This window comes from Lemur catta, chromosome 10, assembly GCF_020740605.2.
Source record: "Lemur catta isolate mLemCat1 chromosome 10, mLemCat1.pri, whole genome shotgun sequence".
In the NCBI taxonomy this organism is placed as follows: Eukaryota; Metazoa; Chordata; class Mammalia; order Primates; family Lemuridae; genus Lemur; species Lemur catta.
This window is the reverse complement of record NC_059137.1, coordinates 78,106,516-78,131,803: the sequence shown is the minus strand read 5'-3', so window position 1 is coordinate 78,131,803 and position 25,288 is coordinate 78,106,516. Positions and strand designations below refer to the sequence as shown.

At 41.5% G+C, this 25,288-nt stretch overlaps 1 protein-coding gene and 1 non-coding gene across 2 annotated transcripts in view; one reads left to right on the top strand and one right to left on the bottom strand.

Annotated features, from left to right (window-relative positions):
* Positions 1–569: 569 nt before the first annotated feature.
* Positions 570–676, bottom strand: LOC123646748. The gene has a single exon (XR_006738004.1). It is a non-coding gene; the product is annotated as a U6 spliceosomal RNA (small nuclear RNA).
* Positions 677–6,994: 6,318 nt separating this feature from the next.
* The window catches only part of SLC28A3 (solute carrier family 28 member 3), a 60,717-nt gene continuing 42,423 nt past the window's right edge, over positions 6,995–25,288 (top strand). The window contains exons 1-2 of the mRNA XM_045562232.1: positions 6,995–7,327; positions 16,558–16,677. Coding sequence (XP_045418188.1) covers positions 16,618–16,677 — 60 coding nt within the window. The 5' untranslated portion in view covers positions 6,995–7,327; positions 16,558–16,617. The remainder of the gene's footprint in view (positions 7,328–16,557; positions 16,678–25,288) is intronic.

Here is a 25,288-nt window from a genome sequence, read left to right as displayed (position 1 = left end):
TGGAGAAATGACGGAGAAGGAGACGGAAGGGAAGACGCTTGGATTTGGCAAGTAGGGTTTCGGGTAGAGAAGGCTCTGAATTCTTGTCTAACTTACTAAGGATGTGTTTGAGATCTTCAACCAGAAACTACCCCTTACTGACTGTTAGACATTTATTGACTCAAAACCCTGTAACCCACTGCTGAGGCACAGAGAGGTCCCGGGCCTGCATGGAATAGCTGTTGAGAGGCTGACGCCTGTTCCCTGAGCCAGCCCAGCGTCCCCTGCCTCCCTCAGCACAGGACGGGGCTCTTCACCCAACTACTTCAGAAGATCTGGACTCTTGTGGTGTTGAGTTGGCTGGCCCTTCCCACCCCTGTGAAGGGCGTAGGGAGTTCAGTGCCTCCTGACCTCTTTCATGTCACACCCTGGGCCCCGCCCTCCCAGGTCAACAGCCCCCAGGGCTGAGGGGCCCCACCTCAGCAGGCCTGGGAGCCAGGCTCACCTACAGCCCTAACTGGTTCAGCCACTGCTGTCACTGCAGTGTTAGATTTCTCTGATCACGCTACTTTTTACATTTTATTTATTTATTTTTTATGGAACACTCCATGGATTTGCTTGTCATCCTCGTGCAAAGGCCGTGCTAATCTTCCCAGCACTATTCCGATTTCAGTACATGTGCTGCCAAAACAAGCACTGCGCTGCTTTTGTTTGAGTGGATGGGTCGAGAGAAAAGCACTATGTTGGGGTGGACTGGAGTTTGGACTCTGGAGTTGGGCTGCTCGGGCTCAAGTTTTGGCTTCACTTAGTAGCCAAGTAACACGAGTCCAGTTACTTGACACCCCAGGGCCTTGGTTTCTTTGTCTGAAAAGGGGGACAATAACAGTACCTGCTTCAGGATTGTTGTGAGGGTTAAATGAGGTAATGCATTTAGTGAGCTCAGAGCAGAAAATGGTCTTTGTGGAATGAATGAATGAACGAATGAATGCTCATGCTTGTGGGAGGCAGGGACCAGGCGGAGAGACAGTGTGCAACAGAGGGTAAGAGCACACGCTCCATCTTGTCTGTCTGGCTTTGGATCCAGCTCTGACAAGAACCAGCAAGTTATCTGATCCACCCGTACTCAGCTGCCTCATCTGTGAGCCAGGGGTGACGATTAAGCGGGTGACGGTGTTCAGAACAGTGCCTGGCGCAGCACTGCTGAGGAGTTTGCTACTAACCACACTCGCCAGCCACCAGGAGAGTATCCGTACCTGGTAGGCACTCTGTGAATTCACAGGCAAAATGAATTAGCTTTCTAAGAATTATTAGAAAATGTCTTCTTTCCAGTTCATTATTTTGCACAATCATTCAAAAAACATATGCTTGACAACAAAAGGTAGTACCGCCTCACACTGAGGGAGAACTTGTGCATGGTGCACGGCTCTGTGGAGAGAATTTTGAAAAGACAGTCTTTGCTTTCAAGGATTTCATAGGACATTAAAGGAAATGAGGGAAGTAGACAATGGCTGTGACATACCTTTAGCTCCGCGTACGATTCTACTCTGCTATCTTGTTTGATCCTCACAACCACAAATCAGTCTCAGCATGTAACAGGGGAATAGATGAAAGAGGTGAAATTAAATGGCATGACCCCCCGCCCATGTGAGTTTTATTACAGAATTCTCTGTACATCTGCTTCCCTCTCCTTTATCTTGGAAAGCTTTGGATGCTCAGACCTCTGCACGTAAACTCTCCTGTTCCTCCTGTTAATCTAGCTTTGGTCCCCTACACATAGAGTAAGTAGGCTGCCTCGTGTAAACCATTTAACGAGTTAGCACCTCACTGCAGCATAAAATGAAAATGCAGCATAATGGGGGCATGAACCTTGAAGGTGTGTGCCTCAGTGGATGTTCCTGTGAAGTGGGCAGATCTCAGGGACCTGGCCTGTGTCCCCTGGGGAAGCCACAGAAAAGGCAGCCCAGGAGGGGAGAGACTTGAAGGACAAGGGGAGGTGCCTGATGGATTGCAGGTGGAGAATGAAGGAGGAGGCAAGAGTTGTGGGGGTGATATTCCATGCAGAGAAACAGCATGGCAAAGTGTGTAGGAAAGCCTGGCATGATCTAGAGGCCACAAGAAGTTCTGCATTACCAATCAAATCACATTGAGAAGGAAGAGTAATGGGGTGGGTTTTTTCTGTGAGCAATGGGGAGCCATTGAAGAATATTGAGCAGGACAGTGGCCTGATCAAATCTCCACGTATGAAATAGCTCAGACAGTCATGGGAAGATGAGCTGGAAGAGTAAAGACTAGAGGCAAGAAGTTGGTGAGGAAACTATGGCAATTGTTAAGGTGAGAGGAGGTGGGTGCCTGCACTGGGCAGGTACTGCAGGGCTGGAGAGGAAGCCAAGGATGGAGAGGTAGGGAGTGATGATTGGCTGGGTGTCAGGGGTGAGAGTAAATTGACAAGTGAGAATCTCCCCAAGCTTCTGACTTGGAAGCAGGGTGAATAACAGCACCACACACAGAAGAGAGAAAACAGGAATGGGAACCCGTTTGGGGAGATTGACTTCAGTTTTCACCCCGTTTGAGTTGGAGGCACCTGTGGGCTATCCAGGCAGAGAAGCCCAGAGGGCAGTGTCCAAATACGGGTGTGGAGCACCTGCCATCTGCAGACTCAGACTTTATTTGTGTCCTTCCCTCGTTCCCTCCTACCCTCTCTCCACTGGTTCTGGTGGGGTCCTGGATTCTTAAGAATGATCATGAAAGCTCAAGACCTTGTTTCCAGAAAAGCATGGGCAAGAATATGAAATGTTTGGATGACTTCAGGGGATCCTACTCGTGGACCTTATCTGAAAAACTCTAAGTCACAAAGCCCTGGTAGAGTTAGAGGACAACTTAGGGAACACTAGCACTTCAATGGGGGTAAAGGAAGAGGAGCCACAAAGGCAACTAAGAGGGTGGCCAGGAGAGCGTGGGCAAGTGTGGGGTCGCTGCCACCACAGGAAGGCCTGGATTCAGGATCGGGGTAAGGACTGCCAAGGGCTCATGGACTGCCAAGAAGTCACTCGTGACCTTAGTGAAAGGGTGTGAAAATGGCCTTGTGTCTTGCCTCTTGGAATTTGTCCTTCCTATACATAAATGACTAATTCTTCCTGGAACCACAAGAAAGGACTCTTTTTTCTGGGGTGTCCCTGTGAGTGGTCTCTAGCAAATGTCCTGGGGGTCCGTGCTGCAGGGCTTCCTCCTCTTCTCATGGTGTCTCTGCATACCAGGTGCTTTGCAGCCTTAGAACTTCTTTGATCGAAAACTACAAGATTTCTATGCAGTTATAAAATCCTACGAATTGATGAATTCATAAGTATTATGAGTTATAAAAATAGTAACAGCTAACGCTTCGATAGTTCTTATTATGTGCCAAGCACTGGACTAAATGCTTTCCTTATAAACGCATTCGATCCTTACAACGTAGGAGCAAAGAGGTTGGCTGAGCCATTGCCCGGGGTCGCGCAGCTAGTAAGTGGTGGAGCTGGGACTTGAACCCAGGCAATCCACACTTACCAACTCTACCTCCTTCTAATCTGCACACTGAGGTCAGAAGAAGCACGAGAGTAAAGTAGCAAGCAAACATGTCCCCGTCAGCCGGAAGTGACAATGAACATTCCATCCAATTTGCTTTAGTCATTTCTTTTTAAAGAATCAAAATAGTGCACACAGGTAAACAGGGACCTCTTTCAAGGACCCCTTGGCCACTGACCTAACCTTCCTGCCCTTGTGCTAAAGAGACAATCACTGTCACAAATTTCATTCATATTCTTTCAGTCTGATTTATAACATGTTTTACTTTTTACATATGAATATATGAACTATCATGGGCACTTAAAGCAGTCCCCTTTATTATTACTCCATTGTTTACCTGTGTCCTAGGGCCACTAGACTGCCACCTCCCTTCCCCCAGGAAAAAAAAAATCCTGACCTTGTTTACTGTGCTGGAAATCCCATGCCTTGGAGGTGCATGGGACAAAGGTGCAGGCCTGAAGGGATCTGCCTGGAGATCAGGTTTGAATCCTGGGGCAGGACTATGGAAGAATCACCAGGTGCAATCACAGGGCTGCTTCTACAGATGTTTGCAGAGCCGGCCTTCCCGTCTCTGTTCCCAAAGTTGCCCCATCCACAGAAGACTCCCCCACCACAGGCCAGGGCAACTCCATCCAGGAGCTTGTGGCAAAGTTCTCGGCATGGTCTTTGGATCTGCTCTCGCATTCCATGTCCCATCCTTTAGGGCAGAGATCTTTGCTTTGTTGACTTTTGACTTCCATGTGCCTAGAATAGTGTTTGGTTCACAAAATGCTCTCGATAAATATTTGTTTGGGAGCTGGACATGCCAAAGGCAGATGAAAACAGCAGGAAAAGCCCAAGTCTTCAAGGCAAATGGCCTTAGATCGGGTTGTCTGGCTCCAAGGGGTTCTGGCTGTGTGACCCACCACATAGTAGTTAACTTCTGAATCTCATGGGCTATTTGGGGCCTGGACAGGGCAGGTGCCCCAGCACTGATCACTGAATGTGCCTCCCACTGAGTGTGACGACCCTTTTTACCAGGTAGTGCTACCTGGGGCACACCCTGTCTCTTGGCAAGGCCGTGCTAAGCAGCATCTACTCTGACCCCTTCCCCACCCCATTCCGGAAGGCTTGAGGTTCTCAGCCTTGCTTGGCTCCTATGTGATCAGCCGTGCCCATTTAGAGTCAACAAAGAGAGACGGGCCTGGAAAAGATTCCTATTGACTTCCTGTAATTAACACAAGCAGAGGGAGAGTTAGGGGAAACCCCAACCTTGCGTGTGGGATGACACAGTACGCAAACTCATGCCAGTCCTCTCACCTGAGCTGTCAACAGCTGTGACACTTCCCTGACACAAAACAGTCTTGGAAGGGAGACAAGTAAATATATCCATTTTACAGGCCATGGACCTAAACTGCATATTTTTACTTGTTATCAAAGCTATGGAATCATGTTTAGAGCAAATTCACATTCAGCAAACAGCTAGAAATCAAAATCCAAGCTTCATTTTCAAACGTTTAATTGATATTTATCAAACTCCTACTGTGCACCAGCACTGCTGATGCTCTTAGCATCAATGAACCAAACAAAGGTCCCTGCCTTTGTGGAGCTGACAGTCCAGTAGGGGAGACAGGCACCCAACAGAGGAAGTACGTGTGCTGCAAGTGTTTTAGAAGGGAATAAGTGCTATGGAATCTTTATTCGAGAAGAACCGTGATATACAAAAATGAGAAGTGTAAAATGATTCAGTAAACAAATATTTGTTCACTAAATCTGGGAAGCAGAATCAGGGAGGTCTCAGTTTCATTTTGGTAAATTTAAGAAAAATAGAGTCAGTGTGTTGCCTGCTGAGTTGGGGGACCACATTTTGTCTTGCAAGCATTGTGTCCCAGAGTTTTAGAACATAGTCGCACTGAATGATACCTTCTGCCCAGGTGAGTGTCACCTTTCTTCCCCCTGTGCCACACATGTGAGTCCCTGCCCAGTTCTCTCTGAGGCTCACAATGGGGAAGCTGAGGATCAGAGCACTTAGGAGATGCACTCACACTCTGCAGATGGTTAATGATGGGAGAAGAACCTGGAACCTGGGTCCTGATGCCTCAGTAGTTGGCAAGTTGTACCCTGCCGGAGGTCTAGAACTGCATGGGTTGTACTGGGTTGGGGTGGGGGGAGTTCTATAGCTATATATGGCTATTGGAGTATGTTACCGAAAATTCAGCACTTGTCCCCAAGGCTACATCAGAAGAACGAGGACAAATGGTTTGGGGAGAAGGAAAGAGAAGTTTATTAATTTGCCAGCAAATGAGGAGGTTGGCAGACTCCAGTCTCAAAGTTCCAATGTCCTGCCTCTGGGCAGAAGTACAGAGATTTTAAAGGTTCTGATTAATCCCATAATCGCATTTTTGGCTAAGACAATCTCACTACTGCCAGGGCAATTCCCTTGAGCCATCTTCTATGACACAAAGAACAAAAGACACTTTCCTGCCCCTTCCAACCACTGGCCTGAAGCAGGAATGTAGGTTTTAGTTCTCAAAGAGGGTGAGAGACAGAAAACATTTTTACCCTTTTCCAGGCCATTTTCTCTGTTACAAGTATAGTATGCATTTATCCAGGAAGTAATAGAGCATTTACAATAGTAACAGCTAATTTATTGAGTGTTGTAAGTACCGGGCCCCACTCCAGAAATTGCACAGATATTCTCATTAGAGCTTCACAGAACCCTAAAAGACTCTGAGGGGTTGCATAAACTGCTCAAGATCCCAACCTAGAAGTAGGGGAATTAGGGTTAGAACCAGGTAATCTGACTTCAGAGCTCTTATGGAAAAAAAGAAACCAACATATACAGAAACAGAAATAATGTATACTTCATATGGCCCCACATCAGCAGCTCACAGCATCTGGTGGACACACTTACAGTGAATTGCCCATTTGGGTTATGATGAGCCTGACATCTTTATTATGCTGTTTCACCAATCCCCCAGTGCCAGTGTGTCATCTGCATGCCATGGCTTGCTCTGAACAATGTCCAGCACCCCAGCAACCATCCAACCAAAGGTTTAATAGCAATTGGTAACCGTTGGTTGAGGTATCTCAACAGCATGCCTCTCAAATTCTGTCATTTTTATATTTGCTGCTGGCATTGTCCTAGAAGGTATATGGCTTCTCATCAACTGGGGCTATTTGGTTACCCTGAAATGTAATTCCTCATGGACAATATAAATCCTCACATTTTCCCTTTTTAGGTTTTTTTTTTTTTTTTGGAGTTTACCTTTTTAAAAATCATAGACTCATGAATTTTTGTAGGTTTTATGTGTTTCAAACCATTATAAACATTGTTCTTTCCCAGATTACTCTTCTATCCTTTGGCTACAACCTCAGGCAGGTTTAAAAACTTCCTTGTTTCTAGAACAAGAAGTCCTAGGTGCAAACCTGTTGGGTTCCTTGTACGGGGGTGGTATTTAGGAGCTGGGCACTCGGAGCTCTTACGTAGCTACTCTCCATGCAGCCTCCATGCCAGCCCTTTGCCCTCCAGGCAGAGTCCGCAGTGCACAAGACAGTGGCCTTAGCTAGAGGTGGGATGGCAAGAGGATTGAATGGTCTAGGACAGCCCCAATGACGAGCTAAGACCAGAGCAATGAAAAAAAAAAACCAGTCCAGGAATCAGTCCAAGTTCAAGTGAAAATGCCCTGAGGCCAGAACAGTCAGGAGGGCTTGAAAGATTTGTGAACAAGGAAGAGAGAGAACTCGGAAGCGAGAGCCAGGTGTTTTGCCACATTCTGCACTAACGGAGAACAATGACCTCAATATCTCAGTAAGTATAGCCGTCATGTACATTCTTTTCAGGAATTACAATTTTTTTCCCCACCCTGCAAATTTTATATTTTTGGTTTTGTCATTTTGGAAAAGTAGTCCAAAAATATACTTTAGTAATTACAATTTGTATTGAGTGAAAGACTGGAAGTTACCTGGAATGACTGGTTTTGGTAAGTTTTGAATCATGCTAATGAATGCTAGCAAAGCAAATAAACAGCAAACTAATGTTAACAGAAAAACACATCAACTGAGATTTTCTTGCATAGGTTTACATAGTTTGGTGTATTTGTGATTGTGATTGTTACAACGCATATGTAGGACATGGTCCTTTTCTGCTCATAAATTATTTCTAGTGCAGTAGATGGAATAGAATTAAGTATCAATATTTCCCAGTGTTCCCAAATAATACTTCAACTTGCAGATGTTCTACCACGTTAGTTCTAAATGTGATTTGAAACATTGACTTTTAGACTTATAGCAAATTTTAAGGGCAACATACACTTCGGGTATATTCCTAAGTTCTTTAAATTTAATAATTTAAATAATAATTACTAATCACTAATAATTACTCAGCATTTTTCTAATTCTAACCCATATGGCTTGACCTAATGATGATAAATCTTACTGTTATACAGATATATTATGTAAGAAGAAAATCCTATACTAAAAATCTTAATCCCCATCAATAGCAGACTTTTGGGTGTTGTTAAATAAATCCATCCCTACTCTGAACTGAAACAATAAAATGTTATGGAATCTGTACTTAACCACATATGGGTAAATATGTGAGATAGTATATAGTTTGAGACTTTAAAATATAAATTAACCATTCCACTGTCCACATACATAACTTACAAAATGCTGAATGTATATATTTGCATATATGAATAATTCAGAAAGCATCTTTTCTAACTTCTTATTCTGACGTAATTTAAACTTATAGAAAAGTTCCAAGAATAATACGAAAACTCTCACATTTTCACCGTTAATATAGTGCCTCATTTCCTTTATTTATTCTCTCTAATACTCATACACATTTACATGGAGTTTTTTTCTGAACCATTTTGGAGTAAATCATATCCCTCTATTTCTAAATATGCCAGTGTATATTTCCTCAGGACATTCTCTTGCATAACCACAGTATAATTATCAAGATTAAGAAATTTAATATTGATACAATACTATTACAAAATTCAAATTTGGTCAATTGTCTCTACACTGTCTTGTATAACAAACATTGCTTTTGGTCCAGGGCTTCCTATAGGCGGATGCATTGCATTTGTCATGTGTCTTTAGTATCTGTAATCTGGAATGGTCTCTTTGCCCTTTTTAGTCTTTCATGACTTTAGCACTTTGGAAGAACACAGGCCAGTTATTTTGTAAAATATCCCTCAGTGGGATCTCTTTAGATTCAGGCTGTGCATTTTGGGCAGAGATAACAAAGCGATGATTTATCCTTGGTGCTTCCTCCCAGGAGGTACTGATGTCACTTCGTCTCATCTTTGGTAATCATTTGGTTAAAGTGGTATCTTCCAGGTTTCCCCATTATAAAGTTTCTGTTATGCCTTCTACTTCATTAATCTGTAATTTGTGAGGAGACACTTAGAGTCTATACAAATATCCTTGACCTCACCAAATTTTATTCAGCCACTAGTTTAAGCATCCATTCATAATGTTTGTCATTGCAGTTACAAAATGGCGAAGAAAACATTTGAATGTTCTCTTTTCCAAAGATGGCAATATTTTTTCCTTGTAGCAAACTTATTTTGTTGACCATCCAAAAGCATCCACCATTTCCTCATGAACTGTGTACTGTTTTCTCATCCATGAAAAGCCAGTGTTTCCCACAACAGAATGATCAGCACTGTGGTGCTTAGGAAAAGAAACCTAAAGTGTTCAAACCTTGGGTTGGATCTGTGGATTTTTAAATTACGCAAGATTCACTTCATCTGAGACACCAGAGGAAACAGCTCAGGCTATAGCAAACCACTGTTATAGTAATAGATAAGAATTAGGGAAGATTTATATACAGACCCGGTCTAGTATGAACTATTTTCTGCTCGCTCACATAGCAGTCATTTTCTCTGAACATTGCAGACAAATACTGATACAGTCATGTGCCATGTAACTAATACAGTCACATACCACATAATGACATTCTGGTCAAGGGACCTTATGTACAATGGTAGTCTCATAAGATTATAATGGAACTGAAAAATTTTTATCATATAGTGACATTTTGATGATCCTGATTCTGTGTCAGCCTAGGCTATTGTGGGTGTTGGTGTTTTCATTTTCAACAAAATTTTAAAAATTTAAAAAAAAATTAAATCAAAAAAAGTTTACAGAATGAGGCTACAAACAATGTTTTATACAGCTGTACAATGTGTTTAAGCTAAGTGTTATTACAAGAGTCAAAAAGTTTGAAAAAATTAAAAAGTTTATAAAGTAAAATAGTTACAGTATGCTAAGGTTAATTTATTACTGAAGAAAGAAAATATTTTTTAAAAAAAATTAGTATATCCTAAGTGTACAGTGTTTATAAAGTCTACAGTAGTATATGGCCTCCACATTGACTTATCGCTCACTCACTGACTCTATCAGAGCAACTTCCAATCCTGTAAGCTGGACGGTAAGTGCCCTGTACAAGGGTACAATTTTTATCTTTTATATCATATTTTTACCTATTCTATGCTTAGATGCACAAATACTTACCATTGTGTTAAAACTGCCTACAATATTCAGTACAGTAACATGCTGTACAGGTGTGTAACCTAGGAGCAATAGGCTATACAATATAGCCTTGGTGTGTACTAGGCTATGCCATCTAGGTTTGTATATGTATATTCTGTGATGTTAGCACAAAGACAATTGCCTAGTAATTCATTTCTCAGAATATATCCCCATTATTAAGTGACACATGGCTGTACTATTACAAAAAGAAGACTTTTATCTCTGAATATCTTCCAGACTCAAGAATGGGCTTCCCTGAAAGATTTTTATCTATATTTCATGTTTCCTTTAGCATAACCTATATTAACATTTGTTCTATGCTCTCTCAGTTATCCTTATTCAACTATATATGATAGTAACATATTTACCCTAACATATATTGACTGAGCCCTAGGAGGTCAACTCAGGGTTGTCAAAAGGCTAACCACTGACAAGTTTCCCCTGGAGCCTTGAGTATGTGGATGCTGTCTTGGTCCACTTTCTGCTGCTGTAACAGAATGCCACAGACTGGGTAATTTATAAAGAACAGAAGTTGGACTCACAGTCCTGGAGGCTGGGAAGTTCAAGAGCATGTGCTCACATCTGGAGAGGTCTGCATCATAGCATGGTGGAAGGGCAAGGGAGCACACGGGAGACAGAATTTTGGGCTGAACTCATCCTTTTTATCAGGAGCCCACTCCTGGGATAACTAACCCACTCCCTTGATAACAGCGTTAATCCATTCATGATGGCAGAGGCCTCATGACCTAACCAACTCTAAAAGATCCCACCCCGCAATACTGTTAAGTTTCTAAAACAGGGACTTTGGAGGACATAGTCAAACCATAGCAGATGTTTACTACATGGTGCTGGGAACTTAACATATGGCACTTCACTTAATCCTCATGGCCAACCCATAAGATAGACGCAACTACTAACCTCCTTTCATAGGTAACAACAGGTGATTACAGAGGTTACTGAGGTTCTAGCTAGTTTGCGTAGAGGTAAAGCCTAGATTGGAAGCTGATCTGAGTTCAGAGCCTACACTCTTAACTGCTATGTTATACTCGTTGAAAACAAACTCAGATAGTTCTTGGCATGGAGGGGTGTAGGGTGAGCTAGGCAAGGTGCCTCGGGGGCAAAATTTAAGGAGGTACTCATTCTCAGGTGCTAACCCTGCACTTGACCTGGAGAGTGAGTGCCCCTCATGTTTTGCACCCCAGGCTCTGCTTACCTCACCCTGGTCCCAGTCCTGGTTCTAGGGGAGAGCTGGCCAGTGCAAACTGGTGTTGCCTAGCATCTCATTTTGGAATGCAACACCTATTCTCCAGGACATACGGGATTATAGCAATTTCAGTTTTCTTCCTTTGTTTACCTTTGATCAATGGATAAACTATTTAGCCTTGAGCAGTTCCAAGAATCCACTTCCAAAGAATCCACTTCCAAGTTCCAAGTTCCAACTTCCAAGAATCCACTTCCAAGATCCACTTTCAAAGTACGCAGATAGATTACATTCTGCTTTCCTGACAACCCCATTGTTCATCCCTTTTATTAAACTTTTTGCATTTACCTTGCTTGTCATTTGCTTCCCCCACTAGTAGAGTGAGCACTTTTGGGTACCAACTCAGTTGTGCTTCCTCCAGGCTTTGTATCTTTCTGGAACTTGACTCTTGACAGGACTAGGTTTCAGAAGCATGAGCTCAAATGATGGCTTTGCCACTTACTGGTTGTGTTCCTGAAAAGGTCACTTTGTCTCTTTGTGCCTCATCTGTTTCATCTGTGAAATGGGATATTAGTACCTCATGTGAAGGGTTGTTGTGAAGATGAAATGGAAACAATATAAGGACCTAACAGGCACACAGTAGTGCTCAATAGACATTAGTTCTCTTCCCTCGTTTCTTTATTGGTCTACCCTTTCTGCCAAGACCATCCTTCCCCGGATTCTTACTAAAGTGATACAGACAGCCAAATAATCATTTAACTGCAGGCATGCATCACCCAGGTGGCAGATTCTATGGCCAGTCTTTTGCTGCCATAAGTGCTCTGGCCTTTCTGGATACCTGGTACATAGCAAATGTGCTGAAAAGCAAATCCTAACTGCAAAGGTAATTCTGTTGGAAAAACAAATCCCAAAGTATTTCCTATGTTAAATACATGGTTTTGAGGGAGATTTTCCCTCCTTTTTTTTTTTTTTTAATTTTTAAGTATACTTTTTCCCTTCTCGTTTTATTTGTTTCTTTTAACTTGCACGTACCCTTGATTTTAAAAAAAGTCTGCTTGGTAAAATTGTCATTCTACTGAGGCTGAGTAATGCAAGAAGTAGATAATCTGTGGTGGTGGTAAGCATTTAGTTGGCTGTATCAGAATTTCTGGACAAGCAGAAGTGGACCCTCTTTACTCTCTCACCAAGATCAAACTGTAGACCCAAGTTCACCTCAAAGTTCTCTTACAAAACCAAAGCTATGTCTTTAAGACATGCAGTTAAAACCAAACAAAAATTTTACTGAGTTTAAATCAATTTTTAAAATATGCAAACTATATTTTAGATTGAAGTGCTTAATTTTGTTTTTTGGGGTTTTTTGTTTGTTTGTTTTTGAGACAGAATCTCAGTCTATTACCCAGGCTGGAGTGTAGCGGCATGTTCATGAGCTCAAGCAATCCTCCTGCCTCAGCCTCCCTAGTAACTGGGTTTTCAAATACACGTTTTTATAGTTTTTTTTTATAAAAGTTAGTCTGTACTACATGAAATGTTCTTTGGGGAGAAAGATAGCAGGAGGCAGATAATAATCATGTTATAATATATTACATAATAAATCATGCTTAACAAAGGATAAGTGTTATATGCCATTTTTTAAATTTATTTTACTCCTTTTGGGAATACTATTAACAAAAGAGTGACCTCACTATAGAACTGCATGCATAAGGCAAGAAAAACAATCTAATGCCATGTATTTAATTTTTTTACTTTGATATTTTTAATAAATATGGAGGGTTTGGGGTTTTGATTTTTTTTACTGAGCTTGTGCATAGACGATCCATAGGTTCTCAGACTTTCTAAGCCAGCTCTTGGGGAACAGAATAAGATACAGGAATCATTGGACAAAACAGCCAGTGGTTTGGTTGCTGTACAGTGGTTTCAAAGTTTAAAACCGAGTTTGAGGGACACTGCAATGAAAATAGCTCAGAGGAGGTAAGAGAGAGTTTCTTAGTTCTTGGCACAAGCTATTCCTTACAGATAATGACTCCCCATGACTGGGGAATGATTTAAAATGTACTCCTGTAAAGTTGAAAGGGCCTTTGACCTCATTTTCTGATCACAATTTCTATTTCCTAATTGGGCAAAATGAGCCATAGCTTCTACTAAGGTCTCACCATTTTAAATGATAGCCCCATAACTCACATTAATTCTGGTGCTGCAAGGAAAGCATCTGAATTCTCATTAATTCTGAAAGTTCTTAAAATACAGGCTTCAGATATATTCCTCTGTACTTTAAAACTGCTCTAGATGTGACCATTGTTTTGGCATTTTAGCATCACGGTTGTATTAATACATGCAATTTACTCTAATTAGGTGTCATTTTTCCTTTGAGCTGGTGTAGTTGGAGAGTGGAAGGGGAGATCACTGTATCTTTTAATCAACACTGTGCAGTGTTCTCACTTGCACAGTGAAATGCTCTCAAATATTCTTGGGCTCTTTTTCAACTTTTATCTATGATAACCGAGGGGAAAGAAACATTTTAAAAGGTTCCTATAGCAGTATCTGCAAGAATGTCAGGCATTTGAGTCAAGTTGCAATTACAACAATGAATATAAATGGTAGAATGAAGATTGTTATCTTTTCCTCCAGAAAGTAAAGATCGTTTATAACCTTAAACTAGGTTGAGTCTTGAGTTCCTGAAGGTTATAACATCAGGTTGCCATGACTGCTTTCTTCTACCAATTTCTCAATGAAAGTTTCCCACATATCTGCTTTCTGTTTGTCTAGACTGTCCAGCACTTCCATTTGGACGCTTTGCCTTTGGTAGCACAATGACTACTAATTATGGCATATTGCAATTAAGAAGAAGGATTAATGAAAATTCCCAAGTCTTATCAATCAGAAGCACTAAAGAGCTAAGGCATAAGGTTTAGGTGGTGTCGAATTATGTGCCAGGCACCTTTCTGTGTGTTTTTAAGTATATTAACTCATTTTTATCACCCCAGCAATCCTTTTAAATGGCTACTATTGTTAGGGACAGGAAAACAAGGGAGGGGTAATGGAAATCAGAAAAGCAGAAAAGAGAAAGCAGTTACAGAAAAACAATAAGAAGGAAATGGTTGCAGAAAAACAAAAGGAGGGGCCAGTTATTCCTGTCTTAAAGAATGGGGTAATTTGGCCATGGAACACTGACCCCCAGCCGGAGAATGGAAAAAACACCATAAACAGGTTACAATGAATGACTGAAGCATAACCTTTCAGTCATGTCCAAACACAGAAAGGAACAATTGTGACCTTTCCTTAAACTACTAGCATATAAAAGGAAAAACACAGAAGTGGACAGTGTCTCTCTCTACTTGCAGAGACAGACCCGTTTCCCCTTAGGAAACGTCTTTCACTTTGCACCCTTAAACTTTCTTTATAATAAATTCTTCCCACGTATTTCCTGAGTGTTTGGCACCTCTCTCTGTTGTGCGAGCCAAGGCTTGTGACTCTTCTAAGCCCAGAGCCCAAGAACTGGGGCAACACTTCCAAGTCCAGCCATGGACAGGAATATGACACTATTATCTCCATTTTATAGGTAAAGAATCTGAGGCACAGAGAACCCGGTTACTTGACCAAATTCACTTGGCTTGTAGGTCAGAGATAGTACGTTCTCCATAAATAACCAAGTAGTGAATATCTTTGAGCCACTTGGCATTTGTCACAACTACTCAACTGTGCCCTTATGGGCTGATAGCAGCCATAGGCAATACACAAATGAATGGGCATGTTTGAGTTCCAACAAACCTTTATTCATGGACACTGGAATCTGAATTTCCTAATTTCATGTGCTATAAAATATTCTTCCCTTCGATTTTTTTCAACCATTTAAATATCTAAACCCCATTTTTAGCTCTTGGGCCGTATAAAAACAGGCAGCAGGCTAGATTTTACTCTCAAGCTTTAGTTCACTGTAGTCATGACGTAGAGCCAGGATTTGAACGCAGATAGTAGGTCCCTGAGAGCCCTTAACTATTATACATATACCACACAGTCTATATTGTGAGGATGAAGAAAGAAAAATGGTTCAGAGCAGTCTGAGGTATGCAAGATTTATCAGGTCCAGAGAGACAGGACTATGGGACTTCACACTCTTGGGACATTCCCCCACCCATGCCTGGGTGCAATAATAAAAGTAAATTATATTCTTTATGGAAAACTCAGCAAAGTATAAAGGAGAAAATAACAACTACCCATAAAAACCACAACCTAGAAATAACCACTAGTAACAGTTGGTATTTTCTTCCATTCTTTTGTCTACTGTTTTGCAGTATTTAAAATGTATTATGGGAAAAATCCCTATTTTGAAAGAATCCTACAACTAAAACTTTCATAATCCAAAGAATCCTTTTATTAAGTGAATAGTTGGTCACCTTCCATTTGTCATGACATACCTGCATTTCTGTGGGCTGGATTTTCTTTTTATCAGTAAATTATTTATTTTTATTAGTGAATACACATTTTAAGCTAAAATGTGTATATAATATATATATTTCTTGAATTTTTTGGTTACTTATGAGATACGTGTAAACTTAATTAAGAATATACTTAAGAGATATAAAGTTCAACAGGTAGTACAGTACTGCTGGGTATGCTTTTCTTGCAAAGTCACAAGTCACTTACAGTTAATATTACGTTTTTTGAAACAGCTGGTACCTAAGGTACGAGAAATGAACTTTTTATAGCACTGATGTATTATAATAATTCTTTCTCAGTCTGAAGCTGAGATACAGTAAAAGGCTTTGGAGTGACCCAAACCTAAATGTGAATTCTCATTGTCCCTTTATTGGCTAGAATACTCTGAACAAATTAACTTTCCTGCACTTCAGTTTATCCAAAGGGAATTTGTAGTTGTTCTGAAGATGAACCCAGGCCTCTCTCTGTTCCTGGCACAGAGCTAGTGATCTCGAGATGGCAGCCAGTCCTTACGCTCCCTGGCCCCAGCACCATCCCTCCTAGTCCCCAAGGCCACGCACAGGAAAATATACTATTTCACTAAGAACTATAAAGCAAGCACCATTTTCTGTTCTGTGTGCCACAAGAGTTTTCTCCCCAGAAGTGTGAATGGGAAGCCAATAATGAGGATAAAGGAAGATTAATGGGGTGGGCGGGCCTGAACTAGAAGCCTCCACCCCTCCAGCCCGCCTGCCCCACCCCAAACAGGTATCAGCCCAAGTCATTCAGGGGATATTGCAGTTTCCAAACTGAAGTAGTGCCCAGGTCCCTACAACAGCAGGTGGCATTCTGACATCAGCTGAGGCTGTTCTTTTTCCCAGGTACGGAGGACCTCCAGACCAGGCATCTGAAAGGCATTCAGAGCCAGAAGCAAAAAGAATATGGAGCTGAACAGTATGGCAGCCCCCGGCGCCCAGGGCTGCAGCAACACTGGCTTCCAGGTGAGCAGAGGTTTCCTCTTTGTTTAAGACCAAGACAATGGAAATAATGCTCTTTCCTTAGCCCTTTGGTGTGTCCTCCCTAAAGCAGTGGGATTATTGGAACGCAATAAGATTTCTAATAGCTTACTTTAAGCCCATTGTTTTTCTTTCTGGGGATCGTCTGGGTTGACAAACCTGAAAAGTCTCTTTTAACTGATCTGTTTTGATCTCCACTTACCCTGTCACTTAGAAACAAGATTGCCTTTTCCTCCAGCTTTTATCTGCCCCTCTGGCTAACAGCAGGGGTACAGTATTTACCTTCAGGCACCTTTCCAGAGAACTGGTGAGAAGGAAAGAATGGGAGAATTCAGATCCTGGATAGAGTTAGTGCCTGAGGGATTCTTTCTCTTAAACCTAGTCCCACTGCCCCCTGCCAGATGGTGGCCCAGGGACCTGCCCAGAGCAGTTGGATTAGGCAAACCAGTCTCACATCTTCAACCAAAACTCACCAAGTGATTAGTGCTACTCAGCCCGCAGCTGGGTGCTGCGGGGCCCCAGGAAGGAGATCTGTCAAAACACTGGGCTATGCTGACTGAGTCTGGGCTGGGGATTTTCAGGGCCAGTTCCAGGTGTGCGTCCTTTCCTGACCTGCACTCTGGCATGGGGGCCCTGGAGAAGATACAAAGCCTGCAATGAGCAGGTATCCACAATCCCTCAGGTTTTATAGTGGCTAGACACACAAAACAAAACTTTTAGGTGCTAACAAAGAAAGGAAAGAGGACAGTAAAAGGGCTTTGACTTCAGCCCTGGCTCTTCCATCCACAAGTTCCTGTAACTTCCTTGAGCTGTGGTTTGATTTTCTGTACAATGGTCACAGTTATGCTCATCTCTGGGGGTAGGCATTAGGTCTCCACTTATAGATTATAAGTGTAGGAGAGGAAAAAATTTCCTCTACCGTCTTAGGTTAAGTCCCCGGGACCTGCAAATTAAACTGACAAAAGACAGATTAACAGGAAAAAAGGCATAGAGATTTTATAAATATTTCAGTTTTCACATGCCTGAGAGCTTCACAGAAAGGAAGTGAAAAACCCAAAGACTTAGGAGCTTATATACATACCATTATAACAAAGGGTGATAAATTGTGGAGGAGTAATTAGACACAGGAAAGGGGGTTTGGGCTTTTAGGGCCAATGAACTGTGGGAAAGTGACTAGGAAATATATGGGGGAAACTAATGGAAACTAAAGGTTATTTCATTCAGCTTTGTTTATGCACACTTATCTCAGTGGCATCTCTGTCTCTGGTGGTAGGGGTTGTCCTCATCCTTTTATGGAAGAGGAGACACCTGTGCAAGGCAAATCTATGCTCCGCCTTTAGGAGGAGCAGGAACGGCAGAGAGCTCCTTCTGTATCTACTTTTTCTCAATTGCCTCCAGTTCAAAATATTCATATTCCAAAGTGGCATATTTTGAGGGTGGCATATTCTAATCCCCATTTTAAGGGTTAAATGAGGGAAAAAGCTTGAAATATGAGGCTATTTTGATTCAGCAGAATGGAAAGGATAGAACAGGACAGAGTCAGAGTGAGCGTGGCGGCAGGAAAAGGGTGTTTGCAACGGAGAAGGTTCATGTCACAGCAAATGGCCGCTCACAGTGAGGACGGCACAAAACGGTGGCTTTGTTTTCTATCCCTCACTCTATATTAAAAGACAGCATCCCTCCCCCCATGAGAGGAAGAAAAAAGAAAAGATTCTTCCTAGTCCTTCTTGTCATTGATTGAAATTGAATTTCTACATTCCAAAGTCAAACCAGTGAATACAGTTTGTCTTTCAAGAGAATCAGAAGCTTCCTAACTCCTACCAAGATAAGTATGAGTCTAACCTTGTTTGACATTCAGCTCTTCTGCTATTTTTTCTTCTTCTTCTTTTTTTTTTTTTTTTTTTTTAGACAGAGTCCCACTCTGTTCCCCGGGCTAGAGTGAGTGCCGTGGCGTCAGCCTAGCTCACAGCAACCTCAAACTCCTGGGCTCAAGCAATCCTTCTGCCTCAGCCTCCCGAGTAGCTGGGACTACAGACATGCGCCACCATGCCCGGCTAATTTTTTTATATATATATTTTTAGTTGTCTAGCTAATTTCTTTCTATTTTTTTTTTTTAGTAGAGACCAGGTCTTGCTCTTGCTCAGGCTGGTCTTGAACTCCTGAGCTCAAACAATCTGATCCTCCCGCCTCGGCCTCCCAGAGAGCTAGGATTACGGGCGTGAGCCACCTTGCCCGGCCCCATATGTTATCTTCTTTAAGAAAAATTAATTGATTGTAAAATATATGCTACTTCACTTACATTATTAAATAGACATTAACATTCCACCCAGACTTCCAAAGAAGTTAGGATACTTACTAATTCACATTGTCCTAGTCTGTGAATTGTTCTGGAAACCCATTTTTCCTCTTCGAATGTTAGAGTGCCCTTTGGTAGACCAACGTTTTAGTTTTACTGAGCAGAACTACTCTCAGCATGAAGAGCTAATGTGCGTTCCCCTCTAAGGCCTGTGCCGGTGAAAGCTGGTGCAGGTGCAGTGATGACACATGTCTGCGGGGTACCTGGACAAACTCTCATTTGGGTTGCCCTTCAAAGAAGCGAGCAACCAATCCCTGTTCTCACGGAGCTAATACTCCATTCAGAAAGCTTAGACAGGAGCGCAAAGTCAGTGATATGGGTTAGAAGACAGAAATAGTATCATATCCAGGAGAAGAGTTCATAAGTAGAGTACATTCCACAAATGAGGATAGATTTTATAATCAACGATGGAAATGAAGGCTTTTTTATGAATAAGTAACTTATTTCTCATGGCTGAAGATGGAAATGACTTCATTCTATAGCAGTTGTCATAAGATATTTGCTGTTTATGAAAGAAGCTTAGATTGACGTTCGAAGCAGTGAGTATATGTGGAATATCTAATATTTCTTACATTTTATTTTTAAATATTTTTAAACTTAGAACAGTCAACAAACAGTGACCAGGTTCTTTCTTCCAATGCTTGGTTTTCAACAAGAATTTTTAGAGACATCTATTTATTCAGCATAATCATTAATTGATCCCTAGATGTCGCCACCACTAAAAAAGGATACCAATTCAAGAAGGAATAATACACTGTTCTTGCCCTCAAGGAGCAGGACAAGCAGAAACAAACAAGCAATTACAATATAATTGATGTAAAAAAAGATACTGGAGGTTTGCTCCAAGTGCATTGTAAATAAGTATGTATTAGGAGCGAAGCCAAATGGGGAGTTTGACAGCATCACAAAGGGCGGGAGAACTTGATGGGGGCTTGAAGGATGCGCAGGGACCTGCCCGTCAAAGCAGGAGGGGAGTCAACAGAGCATCGCAAGCAAAGAGACCTGTCTGTACACAGGCCCACGGCCTGAGAGAGAAGAGCGTGTGTGTCTGGGCTGGAGGTGGGGAACAGGGTGAGGGAAAGGGGCAGGCTGGCTCCAGGTCACATGGCCTCTGTGTGCCAAGGAAGGGATGGCTCAAAATTTACACCATCAAATTATGCGGTTTTTTTTTGGGGGGGGGACAGAGTCTCACTCTGTTACCCGGGCTAGAGTGAGTGCTGTGGCGTCAGCCTAGCTCACAGCAACCTGAAACTCCTGGGCTTAAGCGATCCTACTGCCTCAGCCTCCCAAGTAGCTGGGACTACAGGCATGCGCCACCATGCCCGGCTAATTTTTTGTATATATATTTTTAGTTGGCCAGATAATTTCTTTCTATTTTTAGTAGAGATGGGGTCTCACTCTTGCTCAGGCTGAAAATTATGCGTTTTAAAGATTACTCTGGTGGCCTTGTTGAAAGTGTATGAAAATGGAGAGAGATTTGTTTGTGGTTGAGACAGTGGTCAGGCAGTTAGTACAATAATCTTAACTAGTGGACACAGATGCAGGGGAGGAGATATTAATACCGATGAAGAGGCCCCTCCACAGTGAAAATTCAAGAGTAAGGATGAGGATGGAAGAGCTGCTCTGGCTCCGAAGATTTCAGTTTTCTTCTGTAAGATAGCATCATAATAAGACCTGTCTTGGATTGTTGTGAGAATTAAATGAGCTAGTAATATATGTAAAAACTGTTTGCAATACAGATATGCTTATGAAAACAGTGCCTGGCACATAGTATGAATGTAATAATAGTAGCTCTTGGTGCGGGGGTAGGGTAAGGAGAGTGAGGAGTCAACATTTCTGGCTTGGGATGTCCACTTGGAAGGGATTCCCTTGTTAGGAATAAGCTTGGAGCGAGGAACAGAATGAGTTCCACCTGAGGCCTGTTGGTGGAAATTAAGGTGACTCCAAACATCTCAGTAAAGGTGGAGTTGAAACAGGAAACTTGTAGCATATGCTCCCCTGGAGCTCAGAGCGGGACACACAATTAATTGCAGGTTGTTAGCATGGACATGAGCAAGGCGTGGATAAGACCACCATAGAGGGACACCTGGGAAACGCCCGCATTTAAAGACTGAGGGAGAGAGGGAAATCAGAGAGGGCCACAGGGAGAGGAAGAACAGCAGAACCAGGAGAAGGGAGAATCTGGGGGAGTGAAAGGGAAAGAGAGCCACAGGGTCAACAGAAAAGACTCCTGTGGGACTGCAGAGCCCATAGACTGAGGCCACAGATTCATTGGTGACCACCAGCTAGAGGTGACTGGTGACCCCAGGGTCAGGGTAAGGAGGGGAAGTTTATGTTATGAGTGGGAGTTAGACTGGAAAAGATGGAAGGAGAATGAATGTTCTTGGGGAAGGGGGTTTTGGGGCAAGGGAAGGGCACAGGGAAGAGAAAGAGGCTTGGGAGGCAAAGTTGGGGGAATGCTGTTTTGTTTTTAGTTTTTAATTGTTAACATAAGGAAAAATACATAAGAACCAATATACAACTCACTATAAAGTGAACTGCCACCCAGGTCAAGAAACAGGGCACTGCCATCCTTCAGGAGCTCCAGCCCTGCACATACCCCCACTGCCTCCCTGCCCCAGGCTGAGCCCAGCCCGGGGGAACCACCCACCCAACCTTGGGGCCATTACATTTTTGCTAGTCTTTTTACACCTTAACTTCCACTTATGAATCCCCAAGCAGCACTTTTGCCTGCTTTTGAGCTTTAAATAATAGAAACATACAAAATGTATTCCTTGCTTATTTTAAAACATTTATATGGATTTCAGCAGAATGAATTCTTCTGTATCTGGCTCCTTTTGCTCAGCTCTCTATTTCTAAGATGCAGCCATGGTGCTGCATGTAACTACAGCGCATCCAATTCCACTGAAACACAGCACTCTGTCCTATAAATATTCCACAAATGATACATGTTACTACTCTCAGCAGACATTTGTGTTGTTAAATTTGGAGTTGTTTGGAGCTTCTACAAGCAATGTAACTGGCACCAGAAGTCCAGAAAGTTCTTCGGCCTTGGTACCCGTCCCCATCCCAAAGTCTACATCAGAAGGAGGACAAGTGGTTTGAGCAGAAGGAAAGGGAGGTTTATTAATTTGTCGACAAATGAGAATGGCAGACTCCCATCTTAAGATACCAGTGTCCTATCTATAAGCAGAAATATAGTGCTTTTAAAGGGGAGTTTTCAGTTTTAGGTTATTTTAACTACGGTCAATGGTCCTGATCAACCCCATCTCCAGTGATACAATGTCTATTATTTTTGTCTCGATAATTTTGTTGGGCCATTTCCTGTGGAACAAAGAACAAAGGACATTTCCCTGCCCCTCTGATTCCTGGCCCTGGGCAAGAATGTAGATTTTAATTCCCAAAAAGAGTGGGGGAGGTTTTAAAGAGACATCTTGTAATACATTTTGTCCTTTTTTAGGCCATTCTCTCTGTTACACAGCTACAGGGGTTCTTGTACATACTTTCTAGAGCATCTCTAACAGATTTACTCTGGGCCTGTACTTAGGATTGGAATTACCAGGTTATTGGAATAAGTATATATTTCCAGCTTTACTAGAAATGTCATATTGGTTTCTTAAATAATTTTGCCAATTCATACTTCAGCACAATGCATATTCCTATTTCTCCTCCAAATTGTCACCATTATTCAAATGGCTTTTTAATGTCAACCATTCTGGTGGGTGTATAGCAGTACATCATTGAGGTTTAATTTAAATTTTCCAATGTTATTGTTCATTACATGCCAACTATGAACTGTTTGTTCAAGTCTCTTGCTAGATCAAGTCTTTACTGCCTTTTGCCTTTCTCACTGATTTGAAGGAGTTCTTTAGATGTTGTGGTTATAAGCCCCTTGTCAGCTATGGGTTGTAAATGTCTTCTACCACTCTGAAGCCATCTTTCACTCTTTAATGGTATATTTTGGTGAACAAAAGTTAATCATATTGTGGTCTCATTTAGAAAACAGATGTTTCTGTTTTCTCTATCTTATTTAAGAAGTGTTTTCCTATCCTGCAAAATCATAAAGACACCCTCCCATGTTTTCTAAAAGTTTGTTCTTCCTTTCATGTTGAGAGTCTCTAGTCCCTGGAATTGAGTTTAGTGGATAGCATAAGGTGGGAGTCAAGTTTTTTGTTTTTCCACATGAACATCCAATTATTTCAACATCACTTTTTTCAAAAAGACCATCTTTTCCCCACTTGACAAACATATTTGTCAACTGTCCATATTTGTGGGGAGGCTTTTTTGGAATAGCACAACTGATCTTTCCAAACTCAAAGAGGTAGGGAAGAATCCAAAGAAGGAGAGATGAAAGTTGACAGCAGCAGAGGTGAAATGAAACTCAGAATTTCTAAAGATGAAAATTCAGGCCTGTTTCTCAAAGAACACTTTTGTTGAAGGGTGCCCCTTAGAATACCGTTCCAGTTCCCTATTCCTGCGAATACGTGCTGATAGATTCCACAGCCAGCCCCGGAAGCACCCAGCCTACGCTAGCTCTGAGGCCAGTTGGGTGGAACCCACTTAGGAAGTCTTAGGGTAGGAATAGACTTGGGAAATGGGCCTTCACTCCGCACACACAAAGGAAAGGCTGAGTTACTCAGTGAATCACCTGGTGAGCCAGCCAGGCAGGTTTGGAGAGTGTGTTAAATGGAGGTCAAAATTTGGGAGGCCATATAAGTGCAAGTCTCATTAGGGACCAAAACCTGCCGGGACATTGGCACAGACTTCTCAACCAGATCCTTGGAATATCAGAGTTCTGAGGTTAGAAGTAATTACACAAAGTAAAGAGGAAGAATATTGTTTGTCCTCAACACATTAGTCAGGGAGGTTGATATGAATCACACTCAGAAGTTATTAAGTTGTGTCTCAAATAGCTCAGGACAAGCTTGGCTGAAACTACCTAGATGATTTTTTTCTTTCCATAACGGAATTAAAATATAGAAAACACATGATAATAATTTTCCTTTGTGAAGGAGGTTAAAAAAACATACTTTCTACTCTTTCCTCAAATTTGCACAGTCACATCTAGACTTATTCGTAGGGGAAAATAGCATAGGAGACAATAAAACAAGTCACTTCCATGACATTTCAGAGGGAAAGGATGTAGAGAATTCATTTTTGCCTCATTCAGGCTTTCCTGGAGTGGTTCCCATTGAAAGAATGAGCCACTTACTCATCAGTGGTTAAGACACTGGAGAGAAAAATAGGAAATGACTAATAGTGTAGAAAACATACATTTTTGCTGAGGGCTAAGGCAGAACTGTCTAATAAATATATAGCACAAGCCACATGTAATTTAAAAATTTTCTAAAGTCCATTAAAAAATGTAAAATGAAACAGGTATAACTTGTATTTTAAATATATTTTATTGAACCTAATATATTAAAATGAATGATATTTTACTTGTATTTTACACCAAGTCTTTGAAATCCAGTGTGTATTTTATACTTAGAGTACATGTCAACTGTAGCTAAATTTTTATCAGAAGTACTTTATCTGTACTGAGGTTTCATAAAATGTGTAGTTGAAAAAAAGCAGATTCATAACAAAGTTGCTCCAGACATACATAAATGGTTTCCAATAAATTAATCTGGTGTCCATTTTTTAATTTAAATTAAAATTAAATTAAGGTCCTCAGTCATTTGTCTTCTCTCTCATTTTTCTTGGTCTCTTTTTATTTTTCCTGGACTTTTCTTTTTTGGGAGGCTGATGGTTACTAATTCAATCTCCTTACTTATTATTAGTTTTGTTGAGCTTTTCTATTTCTTCTTCAGTCAGTTGAAACAACTTGGGTTTCATTGATCCTCTCTATGGTTTTTCTATTCTCTATTTCACTTATCTCCACTCTAATCTTTATTATTTCCTTGCCTCTGCCAGCTTTGGGTTTAGTTGGCTGTTCTTTTTCTAGTTGTTACAGAAGATTAGGTTATTGATTTGAGATCTTTGATAATACAAACAATTACAGCTATAAATTTGCCTCTGAGCCCTGCTTTAGCTATATCCCATAAATTTTGGTATGTTATGTCTCTAGTTTTATTCTTACCAAATTATTTCCTAATTCTCCTCATGATTTATTCTTTATTTAGAGTGTTTTATTTCCACGTTTTTATAAAAAATCCCCAGAATTTCCTTCTGTTTCTCATTTCTCATTTTTTCCATTGTGGTAAGAGAAAATACATTGTATGATTTCAAACTTTTTAA